Source organism: Micromys minutus, assembly GCF_963924665.1.
Source record: "Micromys minutus genome assembly, chromosome: 10".
NCBI lineage: Eukaryota > Metazoa > Chordata > Mammalia > Rodentia > Muridae > Micromys > Micromys minutus.
The window spans coordinates 21,988,570-22,004,469 of NC_137979.1; the positions used below are offsets into that span (position 1 = coordinate 21,988,570).

Below are 15,900 nucleotides of genomic sequence, written 5' to 3' on the forward strand. Positions count from 1 at the left end.
CTGGTCAGGGCTTGTGGGGTGGGCAGAGGGGCTCAGGTATGAGATGATGAGACTGCAGTGGCTTGCTTCTCCTGTGGCCGGTTGTCTTGACGAGGCAGTGTTATCTGCAGAAACTGCTTGTCCCGGTGAGATATGGTTGGTTAATAACAGGCAATTCCAGCATCTGCTTTGTATATTTTCTCTCTTCCCCTCCTCATCTCTCCCCCTCCCCTCCTGTAGACCCTGAGATCAAAACAATAGACCTGGCTTGGCAGAGGTGCTGGGAGCTTCCTCCCACTGTTTTAAGAAACCTAAACTTGACCCAGCTTAGTTCTGGCCATCAGCTTTCAAACCTTGACTCATTCTAAACAAACACCACAGAGACGTTTTGGTCTTCGCTGGCTATCAGTGACGCAGCTGTAAACACATCCATTCTAGATCTTTTTCTTCATATCTTAGAGACCTAGGCATGACTGCCAAGAGACAGCAGTGGCGTTGTGCCCACAGGGACGGTCCTTTCTAGGAGGACAAGCAGCTGTCTGTATCTACTATTGCCAGTTAGAAAGTAGGAATTCTGAACCTAGGGTGAAGCTCACGTAGGTGGCCTTTGGAATGCCCATGTCACCCCCCATTTCAAAATACCAGGCAATAGAAAACTCCAAAGCAAAACAAGATTAGAACACATTAACACAAGGGGGGCAAAGGTTTGGTGATCTCCACATGGGAAGGATCATAGGCTTGAGAAAATGGAGGAGGGACTGGCAGGAACAGTGATCATGAGCATGGTCTCTTGAGTTCACACTGGAGTCCCATTCCATCCATGCCTGTCTTAGTCAGGGTTTCTATTCCTGCACAAAACATTATGACCAAGAAGCAAGTTGGGGAGAAAAGGGTTTATTCAGCTTATACTTCCACATTGCTGTTCATCACTAAAGGAAGTCAGGACTGGAACTCACACAGGGCAGAAACCTAGAGGGAGGAGCAGATGCAGGAGCCGTGGAGGAATGCTGCTTACTTGCTTGCTGGCAGGTAAATGCGAGCCGGTGAAGAAAAGCTAGTCTTCCTTCTTCCAATGTCCTCATTACGGACACTTCGAGCAGAAGGTGTGGCCAAGATTAAAGGTATGTCCCACCTTGCCTGGGCCCAAGCTTTTCATGGCCACTGTGCTTCAAGGTCTCCATGCCAAGATCCAGGTCAGAAACTTGTGTCTTCCAGCCTCAAAATCTGGAGCACAGGTGAGCCCTCCAATTCTGGGTTGTCGTTCATTCCAGATGTAGTCAAGGTGACCACCAGGAAGAACCATCACAGTGCTAATGTGTCTAATGAAGGAACTGGGCAGGCTGTGCTCTCACCTTATAACTGAATGATCAGTCCAGGTGCAGATGTCTGTACACCTGCTAACTCGGTGACACATGCTCAGGACTTAGAAGATCTGACTTAGACACGAGGAAGATGAAGTACAGTGCCGTCAGCTTCAACATGGCCCCTTGAACAGAGAACTTTGACCCAGATGCACGAGACCATCTCCGTTTACCCATTATGGAAAACAATAAGACACCCCCTGAGTCCTAACTTTTCTGTCACAGTATTCCTCCTCATAGACCGTGGCTAAGTGAGTGTCTGACCCTTTCAGTGAAGTTATTCTCTATAATTGAATTGGGGCCTTTAAAAACTCCCTTTTGTGTGCCCTGATGTTCAAACCTCCAAACTGTGAAAGAGGACATAGTTTAAAGAGTCTCTCAGGAAAGGGGAAGCTGAGACATGTCAGTGGCATATGCCTGGAATCCTAGAACTTGGGAGTGAGGACAACCAGGAGTTCAAGGTTATTCCCTACAGCATAGCAGGTTCAGGGCTAGCCTGAGCTACATGAGACCACATCACAGCAACAACAACAACAACAAAGCAATCAAGAAAAGAAAAAGATGTCTCTGATAGCTCATCCTCACTCACACTGGACCCACAGCACAAGCCTTCCCTCCATGGTCCTAAGCACCAGTAACAGCACATCTGGTCCAAGATTTACACTGTCATACTTCACATATTTATGTGACACATAAGGTACAAATCCTTCCCCTGATGGTGGCACCCAACATTTCCCAAGCCTTCTTTTTATGAATTATTTTTTTCTTTGTCTACTCCTTCCATTATGGTTTATCTTTACCAAAGGCATGATCTGCAGAATTGTTTTAAACTTGAAATAAACCCGAGAGACAGAGACAGACAGAGACAGACAGAGAGACAGAGAGACAGAGAGAGAAAAGCTGAGCAGTCTTTAAAGTCATGCCAATATTTGCTCTGTTCATCACGTCACTTTCATGGTTTTTAGCACGTGGATCGTGACCAGAGCTAGAAATCTGAAGGAAAGAGCCTCCTGTCCCCAAAGATAAGCTGCCTGCTCTGCTGCGCAGCCTCCTCTGCCCCCTTGTGGCCAGTCACATCCCATCCGCTCAGCACTTGGGACAGTTTTTCCTTCTTTTTCTGGCTCGTTTCCCTGGAGTCTGGGGAGATGCTCCCTTACAGTTTATTCCCATGTTTCTCCTGAGGAAGAGAAGAGCGAGCGAGCGAGCGAGCACCCAGCTCCTTATTTCAAGCGGGTTTGACCCTTCTTAAGGGAAGCTGCTGCCCTCCTAGAAGCGCCCTCCGGGGTGCGGAAAGGAGTCAAAGACTTCCTGCTGTATGAAGGACTGATCAATAGGAGCATGGCTAGGAAATGTTAACTGAAAAGCGTCCTCTTCTGATGTGACAGCAGGAAGGCTTCTCACTCCTAGGGAAATGCGCTGGGCAGGTAGCGTGGTGGTTAAGTTCGCTGGCAGCTTTTCCGGAGGACCTGAGTTCAATTCCCAGAACCCACATGGTGGCTCACAACCGTCTTTAACTGTGGTTCTAAGGAGTCCACGGCCCCGTCTGACCTCTGCTGGCACCTGACCCTAGCGAAGACTCCTAGTAATGGAGGATACGGAGCCTGGACTGGCCCTCTTCTGTAACCTCGCAAGACTTCCAGTGGAGGGATTGAGACACCAACCCAGCCGCAAAATCTTGACCTACAATTTGTCCTGCCTGCAAGATGTGCTGGGGGGTAAAGAAAGAGCAGAGATTTTGTGGGAGTGGCCAGCCAATGACTGGTCCAACTTGAGACCCATGCCACCAGAGAGAGCCCATGCTTGACACTACCCGGAGGGCCAGGAATTCGAGAACCAAGATAGAGCCAAGCATGACTGGCAAAAAAAAAAAACAAAAACAAAAAAAAAAAAAAACAATTAAAGGATTCCTAATGATCCTTGTATTATAGTCTAGCATCAGAGAACCCTCATTCATCAGCTGATGGAAACAGATTCAGAGACCCACAGCCAAGCATGAGGCAGAACTCCAGGAATCCTGCAGGAGAACGGGGAGGAATGACGGAGGAGCCGGAGAGGTCAAGAACGCCACAAGAAAACGGCCCACAGAATCAACCAGCCGCGGCTCCTTGGGGCTCACCGAGACTGAACGGCAGTCAGGAGCCTGCACGGGTCTGACCTCGGTCCTCTGCACGTGGGTTACGGTCGTGTGGCCTGGTGTTCTTGTGGGACTCCTAACAGTGGGGGTGGCGGTGTCTCTGACTCGTTTGCCTGCTTTCCGGACCTGTGCTCACACTGGGTGGCCTTGTCCAGTCTTCCTACGAGGGGAGAAACTTCATCTTATTGCAACTTGATATGCCATGTTTGGTTGATTTCCCCGGGAGGCCCGCCCTTCATGAAGGGAAATGGAGGAGGAGTGGATGTGAGGGAGAGGGGGAAATGGTGGGGAGGGCCTGGAGGGGGGAGGAAGGGGAAGGTGCAGTAGAGATGTACTATATGAGAGAAGAATAAATTTTAAAAGATGAATCTTTAAGAACATACCTCCTGTATTTATTCAGCCATAGAACTCCTAGCCATAAATGGATCAAAATCAGCGTGCTGAATTCTTCAAATAATATTCAAGCTATGGCTAGAGAAATGGCTCTGTGGCTGTGACCACTTAACTGGACAGGCATGACGACCTGAGTGTGAATCCAGCACCTACATAAAACTCCGGGTGTGGCCACCCACACCTGGGCCCTTCCAGTGAGGTGACGGGTAGACAGGAGAGTCATTGGGGTTTCCTTGGCACCCTAGCTCCAGTGTCAGTGAGGGGGGTAGAGCAGAGAATAATGGGACAGGACACGTGACTTTCTTCCCTGGCCTTCCCAAACTTGCACAGGCCCTGAACCACACAAGTCTGTCACGTGGAGGCAGAGGGGGGTCAAGACAGTTTAACTCTGAATCTACGCCATTTCAGCTCTGCACAAGCAAACCTTATCAATCATCTATGCGGAAGCCTTGATTCCCATGCGGCTCTGTTCTGGAATTGTGTATTTGTTTGTCTAGTTCACTGAACCCGTAAATCTAAATCCGATATCATCCTGGGTGACAAGGCTGAACCGGATGAGCAGGTGGTAGGTGGTAGAGAAAGAGGTGAGCTGTATGAGGGGGGGAGGGGAAGTGGGAAGCAGAAAGAGAGGGGTGAAGAAAACTGAACATCTCAAATACAATAAATGCAACCAAAATCCACTCACGAAATGACATTCTACATATTGGTAGGAAGAGGAAGTTAAACTAAACTTAAGGAAAAAAATTACCAAAATGACGACTCACGTATTAAGGATCAGAGATGAAAGGTTTTCCTTCAAGACCTAAAACCAAAGATTTCACTCTAAATACTTCCATTTGATATCATATCTAATGTGTAAGAACATTTAGGGGGAAAGAAAAGCCCTGGAGCTTGGGGAGGAGGTTATTACTGCAGGAACCCATTCAGATAAGACTCTGTAATATGCAAATACATCTATTCAACACAGATTCTTAGTTACCTGGGGATGGGGACAGAGAGGGAGGGTTGCAAAGGATACAGGAATCCCCAGGAATAAATGCTCATCTTCTGGAAACCATGATGGATTCTCGGACATTATCCCAAACAATGCAAGGCAGGAATGTGGAGGCAGGAACTGTAGCAGAAGCTGTGGAGGGATGCTGCTTACTGGCTTGCTCCTCGTGGCTTGCTCAGCTGATTTTTATACACCCAGGACCACTTTCCTACAGTGCAACCTCTCACCTCCGGCTGCATCAGTCATTAACGAAGAAAATCTGCCCAACAGACCTGCCTACAGGCCTTGTGAATTGGCCTAAAGCTAACCTATGGTAACCTCGAAGCATCACAAGCCACTGTTGGCTCTTGTCTTTGTCTCATTCCTCCCACACAGGCCACATTCTTTTTTTTTTTTTTAATATTTATTTATCTATTATATGTAAGTACACTGTAGCTGTCTTCAAACACACCAGAAGAGGGCATCAGATCTCATTACAGAAGATTGTGAACCACCATGTGGCTCTTGGGAATTGAACTCATGACCTCTGAAAGAGCAGTCAGTGCTCTTAGCCACTGAGCCATCTCTGCAGCCCATGAGGCCACATTCTTAAGGCCTGTGTTGGAGACGGTGGCCTAGAAGGACCAAGCAGCAAGAAGAACTGTACGCTGAGCTGGTAGGTTTGCTTTTCCAGCTAAAGACAAAACTCTAGAGTCTGTTTAGATTTACCTAAGAATACAAAGAAGAGCCAGGCTGGAATGCAGCTTCCTTCCTGGCAAGTGTAAACTTACCCTGTATGTTATTTCAGAATTGTTTGTTTGCAAGAATCTCCATTAAGCCATCTGACAAAGGATTATTACTCCCTCCTCACTTCCAGAAATTACCAGGCTGTGCTTACTATAATTTCTTTTGAGACAGGATCTCACTGTGTAGCCCTAGCTGGCCTTGAACTCACAGGGGTCACCTGCCTTTGCCTCCCTAAGACTGGGATTAAAGGTGTACACTATCATGCCTGGCTTTACTGATTCCTAGTAACTTGTCATAAAAGAACATATTTATTAACCTTAGGGTGGGGGCTCACGGCTGTGAACCCAGTATTCGGGGGGTCGAAGCAGGAGAATCTCAAGATCAAGGCCAGCCTGGAGTGATATCATTAAACTCTGATAAAGGGAAAGAGAGAGACAAAAAAATAAATAGTTGTCAGATTATGTCTGTAGCAAGAAACTATGTCTTCAAGCATATGTGAAATGTTGCTCATATTCTGTGTGACCTTTCCCTCCACTCAGCAACCACTAGACCTTAAGGGGCCTGACTTGCAGGGTCAGCCCCCCTGAAGGCCAGGCCTCTTGGTTACAAACTTCCAATCAGTTTGTAATAAACCCAAGGGTCTACCACATTCATTTCTAGAAAGCAAGAAGATCTGAGCTGTCCTCTGTCAGAGACTGAAGAGAAAACCTGTGCAGATATAAGAACATCCATCAAGGAGCCAAGAAGAATGTGGTGGCCCTAGGGGAACAATGTGGCCCCTAAGGAGCAGAGCACAGCCTCCCAGGAGATGGGCCAGGGCTCTGCAGAGCTAGAAGCCTCCAAGGGAAAAGGCATGGTTTCTGAGGAGCAAAAACCAGTGGGAGGGTTGGCTTCTGAGGAAACCCTTCCCTACCCAGCGAAAAGTTAGCCTTGCTGTAGAGAGGCCTCCAGGACCCTGCTATGCTTTTTCTTAAGATCCTCTAGTGACTGTTTCATAAAGATCAACACTTTCCTGGTCTCATGGTCGTAGGTTCCCTTCCCACAGGTTCTCCTAGCACTGTTCCTCACACCTACCCCTACCGCCCCCCTCAGCAGACTCTGTAGCTCTGTTGTGGAAACAACCCCACCCCTACCATCCCCCTCAGCAGACTCTTTAGTTCTGCGGTGGAAACTACAGTGTGTTCTCCTGACTTGGAAGACTTTCAGATACTAACATTATATTCTACCCCCACCCCTAAAGTCTTCCCTGGTCTTTCAAGACTTGGACCAAGGGCTGAAGGTGGCATCCAGTGATAGTAGTCTCACCTAGCAGGCTGGGGGGCCTTGCTTTCCTTCCCAAGTAACACAAGGGCACATACAGATCAGACCAAGTCTCAAATGGGTCTTCCGTGGAATTAAAATAATTAGGAATTAGATCAATGTCATGGTTTGAATATGACCCGGAGAGTGGCATTATTTAGAGGTGTGGCCTTGTTGGAATAGGTGTGTCACTGTGGGCATGGGCTTTAAGACCTTCATCTTAACTACCTGGACGTCAGTTTTCCACTAGCAAATGTCAGATAAAGAAGTAGAACTCTTAGTTCCTTCTGCACCATGTCTGCCTGGATGCTGCCATGCTCCAACCTTGATGGTACTGGACTGAACCTCTGAACCTGTAAGCCAGCCCCAATTAAATGTTGTCCTTGTAAGAGTTGCCTTGGTCATGGTGTCTGTTCACAGTGGTAAAACCCTAACTAAGACAGTCAAGTAGCTTTGTTTTCTTAAGGGAACACTTTGCCCTTAACAAGTTTCATTAGTTTGTTTTTGAATACACATAGATTGTCTTAGGAAGAAAGACCCCCCCCCCCACTCCCGCCGCCGCTGCAAGTTTATTCTTCCAAAATGTCAGCCTGGTGCCCAAGTTAGATGTTCTTAAGTCGTGCATATTAAACGAATCATGAGGTTTTCCAGACTTGTTATATAAATTTGGAGCTTCCCACCTGGCAAACGAAAGATAGTTTATAAATATGTCTCTTAATCCTTGAGACCAAATATCTCCAGCCAGAAACAATTTTTTAAAGTTTGACCAGTTTTTTTTTCATTTACGTTTCCTAAGTGATTTGTGAGATGAAAATCTTGAGAATTAAAAAAAAAAAAAAAAAAAAAACTTGACAATTGCTATTGTTACACTTTTTTTTGCAACATTTTATTTAAAATAATTAGGTCTGTGTTCTTTTCTATCACTAGCCCAAGACATCTTTTATTGTTATTAGACTCTATTAAGATTTGAAATCTATTTGGTTCATAAGCAGTGTGCAACAATATATATTATCATCCTTTTGTGTTCCCGGGGATGGTTGTTATTTACCTTATGAGGAAGGAAAAGCAGAAAGATGAACAAAAAGTGGCACTCAGGGCATTGCATCCAAAGCAAAACGTGTTCACTGCAGCAGGCAACGGAGCCACATGGGCAGAGAGCAGGGCTTGGAGGGGGCAGAGGGCGGGGCTTGGAGGGGCAGAGGGCGGGGCTTGGGAGGGCAGGACTGCCACTCAAGCACAGGGATGTACTTGGTTATTCTTGCCTAAACAACAAAGCAGGAGCGGGAGCAGGTGCTCATATGGCCACGCTGTTTTCCACCATGCTGGGCCGCAGGTACTCATAAGGTATGTCCAAACTCTTATTTCGAATCTCAATTTCCTTATCCATGGCAGCCAGCTCCTCTCTGAACTTCTTCAGCACAGCTTTGGCCTCAGGGTTTGGAAAATGTTCCTCTGAATGCTGACCCAGGGGCACCTGGAATGCAGGAGGGAACACAACTTAAGACTGTGACCTCAACCAGTTTTGGGGTGCAGGGTTTCCTCTGGACCCTGAATGACTGACTCTTACCATAACAGTCTGGCGTCTGCCTAGGAGCCAAACAACATTTATCTGGAGAGTAGACTGATTAGGGTTGGGCAGTGTAGCCATCAGCTTCTCCATCGTTGCGTCCTTGGTGGTGGGTGGTGGCAGCCGCATGGTGCAGGGTGCATTAGGAACCCAGTAGAACCAATCCAGCTGGAGAGACAGTGATCTAGGGTCAAGGTTGGCTAAACACGAAGGCCCTTGGCCCTCATACACACATTCTCTTCCCCCACCGCACTCCCCACATTCCCAGCCGCCTCCCTCTGGGAAGTACCTGGCCAAGATGGATGGAAGAGTGCTGTGCGGTGCATGTGAAGATACACATGGTGATGAAGTGGCAAGCCTGAGCCCGAGACTGAAGAGAGGTGGGGAAGCCTACAAGAGGTGTGAACGTGAGATGTCACCAGAAGCACTGGGAGTGAGGCCTGGAGAGAAGGGGGAGTGGGAAGGGATGCCAGGAACTCTCAGGACCTTGTGCAAGCTGGCGTGAGAGTGGGGGTGGTGGGGAAAGAAAGAAGCCCTGGTACCTATGTCATACCCCCCCAGAGGCTCAGGGGTCATTGTCAAAGATAGACTGTAAGAGCCAGGGTAACTGAGGACTTATGTATTTATGAACTGACAGTGACCATGGCTGCCAGCGCAAGAGAAGTCAGTGACCATTATGGAACTGAGGGTGAGGTTACGGTTGAACTTTTATAAACATTGCTCTTACTATAGCTAGAAAAGAAAAAACTGAGAGTTTTCATAAAGATCGAAATGCTTCCGGAAGATTCCATTGAAGCAGTGGGGGTCTGGGAGAAGTCTGAGAACTTAACTCTCAGGCCAGGGCTTCCTCTTACCTCTGTCCTGGGCACCTTGAAGCCCAATTTCAGTGATCTCTCGACACCAGTTCTGCAATTCGGAGTCGTCTTGCACAGCTTTGTCGGTCTTGTAGTGGAGATCAAACAATCCCACCACGTACCTGCCATCAAAGGTCAAGCTCAAGCCCTCTTGAGTTCCCTGATCAGAGTGTCCACACCCAACCAAGCCAAGACACAGACCTCTTATTATTCTTCTGGTCTTCTCCACCCACACCAGCACACAAACCCTGTTGACCTCACCGATTTGTGATTTGCCAGAGTCTCAGGGCATCTTTAGCATAGAAGCAAGTCTCAATCTCCAGGAGCCCTCGCTCAGCCAAGTCGTCGGGGGGACACAAGGAGCTATAGGTCAGAAAGGCTCCAGCTTGCTTGAGAAGATCTAGGTGGCCTCCTCCACCTGTGCTCATCGCCTAAAGGACCAAGGACAGGCAGTTCCAGTCTAATCAGGCTGCCCTGGATCCAGAGGACAAAGTGAACCTAGAACCCACTTCTGTCCTCATACCTTGTCAAAAAAGCCTCTCTCTGAGATCAGATCACTCCTGGCCCGGACATTAATTTCCATGGTGTAGAGCAGGTGAGGAACTAGAATCTAGAAGGAGAAGAAAGGGGATGGGTAAGTCAGAAGGAAGCTGTGACAGGTCCCTGCAGCAAACCGGCTAGACAAAAGAGCAGCTCTGGGGGAAGGCGTGGCCGTGAGGTGTGTGGCCCTCAGTGCTGGTAATGTGATGCTTTGCTGGCACAAGTGTCGGATTAGTGCTTCCTGACAATCTCTTCCATTCTCTGTGTTGTCTTTTCAACTGTCTTTCTTGATTACCCAAAAGAAACAATCCTCACACCGTGCTGTTCTGACTCTCTGCGGCCTCATCACGGCCAGAACATTGAATATAATCACTTTTGGGTTTTTTTTTCCCCTCTTGCCGGAAATAAAAATCCCCAAAAGACCAGATGTTACCACAAACATCTATGCTACCTATGTAGAGATATCCAACAGCAATTTAAATGGTGAACTCTTTGATCGGATTGGCTATAGTAACGCAGGCTACTCTTGTTGCTCTAGGCTATGATTTCAGAACTCCTCAAAGACTGCTGTAAGGAGCCCTGTTGTGTTATGTGCATGGTGCCCTCTGATTAGATGGAATCTTTAAGTCATTCGAACCTACTAAATGTATATCTATGTTTCGTACATAAGAATAATAGGATCTTTACACCCTTTTCTGGGGGATCACCTGTCTACAGCCCCTTGGGAATTAGTATCGTTGAAAAATGTAGAGGACACCAACTCATCCCTCGTCTTCTCTCGTCTCCTGAGATGCCACTGAGAGACCTTCTCAGCTGCAAGAATGTATGGTCAGCCAAGAGATGAAGACAGAACAAAAACGAACAAGCTGTTACCTTAAAAACAGGGTGCACGGAAGGCAGGCACCTCATGGTAGCCACAGCAAAGACCTCAGCCATCAAGTGTCCCCTCAGAAGATGAGCCTGCAGCTCATGAAGCTGCAAGTCAGAGCTGCGGACCCAGCATTTGGCTAGGAGCCAGTCCACGGGGGGATCCGAAGGCGTGAAAATTGGAGGTGGAGTAGACCCAATTTTGGGCAGTTCAAGCTGGAACAGAACAAGAGTGTGAAGAAAGGGGTGGATGAGGATCTCTACCTGTCAGCATCTCAGCGAGCCCTGTTTCCTCCATCCCACAGGTGTGCAGACATCTTGGGCTCTCCCCTATCTTTCAACACCACCTCTCCACAAAGGCCTGAGTCTCTGGGTTTAAGCTACTAGTTAGAGGATTTGTATGTGTCCTCGTTACCAAAGCCTACCTGGGAGCCTACTTCTCTCTGCTTGTCCTGTTTCTGAAGAAAGCTGCCTGGCTCCCACTTTTCCTGTCTGAACTCCAGGTCCTCTCCAGCCCTGTGGCTACTATTCACTGAGAGCCCCGATGCCAGCATTAGCAATCCCTTTCTATCCATTCTGAGTATGGACAGGAGCTGTCCACGCTGCTCCTCTCGAGCTCCGCTTGGGTAACCCTCCCCACCTCAGTGCAAGCCACAGAAACCTCTCTGCTCTCCACTTCAGCCTCTTCACCAAACCATTGCACCCATCCACCCACCCTCCTCTGACACTCCTCCCAGGATCCCTCCTAACTGGCTCTGTGCTTGGCATTGGAGCTTACATGTGATGATTAGTCTGTCTCTCCAGCAAAGCCACAAGCCCTTAGAGTCAAAGCCTGCCCATGTTCTCCTACAATGCCACTGCAGAGAAATGGCAGTGAACTTGAGCCATAGGTTTAGCTGAGGAGGCCACTGTGGGGTACAAGCCCTGGTCTCTCACCTGGATGGCTATGGGCAAGAGTTGCCCATCGGGCCGCAGCTTCAGCATGACGAGAGGGGCAGCCAGGTACTGCTGGCTGCAAAGGATGACATTGGCCTTGATTCCATCCAGAAGGAAGAAATCCGCTTCAAACAGAGTGCCTTTCTGCAGAGGGAGAGAAACCAGGGGCTTCTGTCTTCTCGTTCTTCTTCCTTCTTTTCTTTTACATTTTATTATATTTGTTTGCTGGGGGGGGGGGGTTGTGCAGGTATGTGGACATATGTTTGCCATGGCATTGTGTGATGACCAGAAGCCAACTTATGGAAAGTAGGTCTCTCCTTTTACCACATAGATCCCAGGGATCTACTAAGGTTGTTACACTTGGCCTCATCATGTGCAATTCTTTTATGCTCCGTTTAAATTACTCCTGATTACAGGGGAGGAAAGTGAAAGGGTTTTCCAGCATAAGGGTATCTTGGCAATTAGGGGTCAAGGAATACCACAAAGTCACACCATGCAACAAACCTCACACATGAGATTTATTGGGGAGAGACACAGAAAATGGCTGCCTCTGAACAGGAAGAGACAGGAGCAGGGCTGAGTGGAGGGGCGGGCTTTTACAGGGTCTTTGGAACATGTGCGGTGAGCCAGCGAGAAAGTACACTGAGACCAGAAGTATTGCTTGACTGTGGACCTTGAAGGACTGGGGTAGGGGTCACTAAGTCCCAGGTTCAGGGACAGACCAGGGGCAGGGTGATTTTTGATTGGTCTATTACCCTAAAGAAACAGATCAGAGAAATGGGATAGAGTGCTTAAAATCACATGGCAAAACCAGGATTCAGATGCAAGTCTAGCTGGCCCCATGACAATTGTCATTATCCCACATTGGTTCCTGATTAACCCCAGCCCTGCCTTCTCACCCTGAACCTCTCTGGACCCATTGCCTCCAAGATGACATCACATCTCTACTGGCCACCCCACTAAGACCATACACTCTTCTCCTGTGGTGGGAAAACCGCGGTACTACATTTTCTCACAAATGTAGTTTAGGATTTGTCCTGCAGGAGCCTCTCTTGACAGCCAACAGGAAATCTAATACACAGTAAATCTGAGCACAGTACACCCAACGCCAACACCGCCTCCACTCCCCTGCTTGACCTTCCTGAACCTTCCATGTCCATACCTTGAGCTCCCCGTTCAGCTGAGCCTGTAACTCCTCCATCCCTGGAGGGAATACCAGGCGGGAAGGAAGAGAAGTAGACCGCTTCAGCACCATGGGGTTAGCACCATTGAGAAACTGGTACCCAAAGAAAGCATCCTCCTTCCAGGAGTTTCGAACCCGATCTAGGGATGGGAGGTGAACGTGTCTAAGATCCAACTTCCTGGTCCTTCCAACACCCACCAAACCATCCCTATTTGACCCAGACTCCCAGAGATGTCAGACAAAAGCCTCTGACTACTCCCGACCTGGCTTTCTCAATCTCCTTGCACTGGGAAGGGTTTTTGGTGTAAGAGTACTTTGGGGGTACGTGAACTAACCAGCCATCTTAGTGTGTCCACTTTTGAAAACATGGTTGAAATCATCTAGGCTTTTCCAGCAGGTCACAGTATTTATAGGAAAGTTGATGACAGCGTCCATTTTCCTTCAGAGAAGAATGAGGTGAAGAGTCTGACAGTCAGAACCAAACATTACAGCCAAAGGCACCTTAGACTAGACCAGCACACACCCCGCCCTTCAAACCGGGTACCTTGCCCTTACCCCAGAACCTGTGAGGCTTCAAATTCAACTCTTTTGTCCTCTCGGAATCGCTGGTCTACAGGGAGTTCTGATATACTGGTCGCTGCCACATTCAGGATTGAGCCATTTTTCCAGTTGCCCCACCTGAGGGCAGAAGGGACATCAGGCACTGGCAGTGCAGTGTGGGCTCCCCGTGGGTCACCTGGGTTGACCTCACCTGTACAGCCTCCTCCTCTCTTCAAGCTCCTCTTCCCTGTGTTTCCTGAATAGTCCTTGAGAATCTTCAACCACGGTGCAGCCTAGAAGGAGGAGGGAGGTACTCTGGATGTCTACTGAGAGCTTCTCCGGCCCCTGCCTCTTCAGGCAGCCTTGGCTGTCCCCTGTGCATGCATCTTTATATCCCTCCTGAAGCCTCCATGACACCTGGGTCAGCTTCAGCAAGTCTCTTCTTTGACAACTCATTTAAAACAAACAAAACAAACAGCCCAGCCTCCAGGCTCCAGCTGCCTCCTCTTCCTCACACAACTGAGGCTCGGTTTCCCCTATGCTTCTTCACATCCCACCCCCACCCCTCTGCTCACCAGTGCCCTCAGGGAGGCTCAGGATGCTGGTGCCCTGAACCCATCGGTAACAGGGGAATGTGTACTCTGATCCCTGGTCTCCGGGACCCTTCACAGAAATCCAGTTGCAGAACCAAGAGTCATCCGTGAGATAATGCCACTTCTGCACTTTCACAAACAGCAGTGGCCCAAGGTATTCTGACACCTCCACCTTGAATTCTGCCTCCTGCAGATAAACACAGGGACACAGAATGAGGCGCTCAGGCTGGGCCACAGGGAAAGTGATGAAAGGGGGCTCCGTGACACCAGTCAGCGTTGTCACCTCAACCAAGAGGGTCAGGAATAGAAGATGGCAAGGTACACTTCTTCCTTCCCTTTGTCCTCCCTGGGGGAGGCTCAAGGAGGGGGGGAAACTGGAAACCCTGCCTGAAGCCCAGCGAGGACACAGGTGAGACGGAACACCCCACCGAGGCAGAGGATTCATGGGGATTCCATTTGGCCTGAGCCAGGATTTCCAGAGGATGCTCTTTAAGGAGAAACCTGGGTTTGCGAGGGGGGAGTGAGAGAAAATCAGGGGGAGTCATGGGACAGAGTCCACAGAGAGCACAGAGGCCACAAGGACCAGCGCCTTCATGAAGCTAGGGCAGAGAGCCATGGGGGCTGGGGAGCCAAACAGGACTATATCCTGAGGGACATAGAGTAAGCCAGAGGTTTTGCAGTTAGTAGAGAAGCACCTAGAGATGCTGGAAGGCTTTAACAGTGGCAATGAGCTGAGGACAGCTCAAGGTGACTCAGAGTGTGGGCATCTAGTAGACATTGGTCAAGGACTGGGCAGGCATCAAGGTAAGACATTCAGGAAGTGGAGCTGACTAAGCTTGCTCCATGCTTGGACAGATGAAGACCAAGATAGTGGTGGGGGCAGCCAGTGAGAACCTCATGTCTGCATCTTCCTTTGAAGTGACCACAAGACAAAATGCAGATCTGGAGACCTGAAAAAATTTGAGAGTCAGGAAGGAAAAAAGAAAAGGGAAGAGAGAGGAGAGGAGAGGAGAGGAGAGGAGAGGAGAGGAGAGGAGAGGAGAGGAGAGGAGAGGAGAGGAGAGGAGAGGAGAGGAGAGGAGAGGAGAGGAGAGGAGAGGAGAGGAGACCTTCTCATATCACCACCCACTCAGTCCTAAGATCAGAGATCCAGGATCTGCAGAGATGGGAAATCCTAACTTTTAAAAAGTAGAGACATCCGGGCTCCTGGCACTACTGTGCAGCTGAGTTCTGTGACGTGAGGGGCGCAGGAATATCCCATTCAATGAGGCCAGGATGCAGCAACTGCTACGACTGAGCTCACCGAAGCCTCTGTGCACCCTTTCCGCTTTCCAAGGCTGTGAGCGCCTTCCTCAGATTTAAGGGGCCCCGCATCAGGGCTCCTAGGGATTTCTCTGACTTTGCCTCCTCCCCCACCAAATGCCCCCCACTCGTGCAGCTCACCGAGTTCCGACAGGGTCGTAGCAGCTTCCCGAGAGATGCCTCCCCATGCTGTCCGACCAACCACAGGTAGACCTCGTTGTTGGAGCCGGCGTACAGGGATTCCCCGGTGGAGACGCGGATGCGGTAGACACCCATCGTGCAGATGGTTTTCTCCCTTCTGAGAATCAGGAGGGGAAGATGCGCTAAATAAGAAAGCTGAGGCCCCGCCCCTTCAGAAGTCTAGTTTGGGGTTGGGCAGTAGGTGGCAATCAACCCGGCCAATCAACCCCGCCTTTGCCACTAACAGGGGCCCTCACCACCTGCTGGGGGCCTAGTTCCAGCCCAAAAAAGGCGGGGCCCTGGGCAAAGCAGAGCTCCCAAAAGTCATCTTGGTTAGAAGGGAGAAGTAGATGGGGATTTGAAAAGAAAACATGCAAGAAAGAATCAACATCTGGTCCAGCCCCCCCACCCACACGCTCTCTCTCACATACACACACACACACACACACATA

General features: G+C 49.1%; 1 protein-coding gene across 1 annotated transcript; it reads right to left on the reverse strand.

Moving 5' to 3' along the window:
- Positions 1-8,180: 8,180 nt before the first annotated feature.
- Positions 8,181-15,544, reverse strand: LOC308426432 (polyunsaturated fatty acid lipoxygenase ALOX15; the record flags this gene model as incomplete). The annotated part of the gene is made up of 14 exons (XM_080924177.1): positions 8,181-8,360; positions 8,454-8,621; positions 8,743-8,843; positions 9,308-9,429; positions 9,569-9,738; positions 9,831-9,917; positions 10,721-10,930; positions 11,651-11,794; positions 12,813-12,973; positions 13,169-13,272; positions 13,389-13,511; positions 13,585-13,666; positions 13,949-14,153; positions 15,410-15,544. 14 exons carry the CDS (start codon positions 15,542-15,544, stop codon positions 8,181-8,183), a joined length of 1,992 nt encoding a protein of 663 aa, XP_080780303.1.
- Positions 15,545-15,900: the final 356 nt, after the last annotated feature.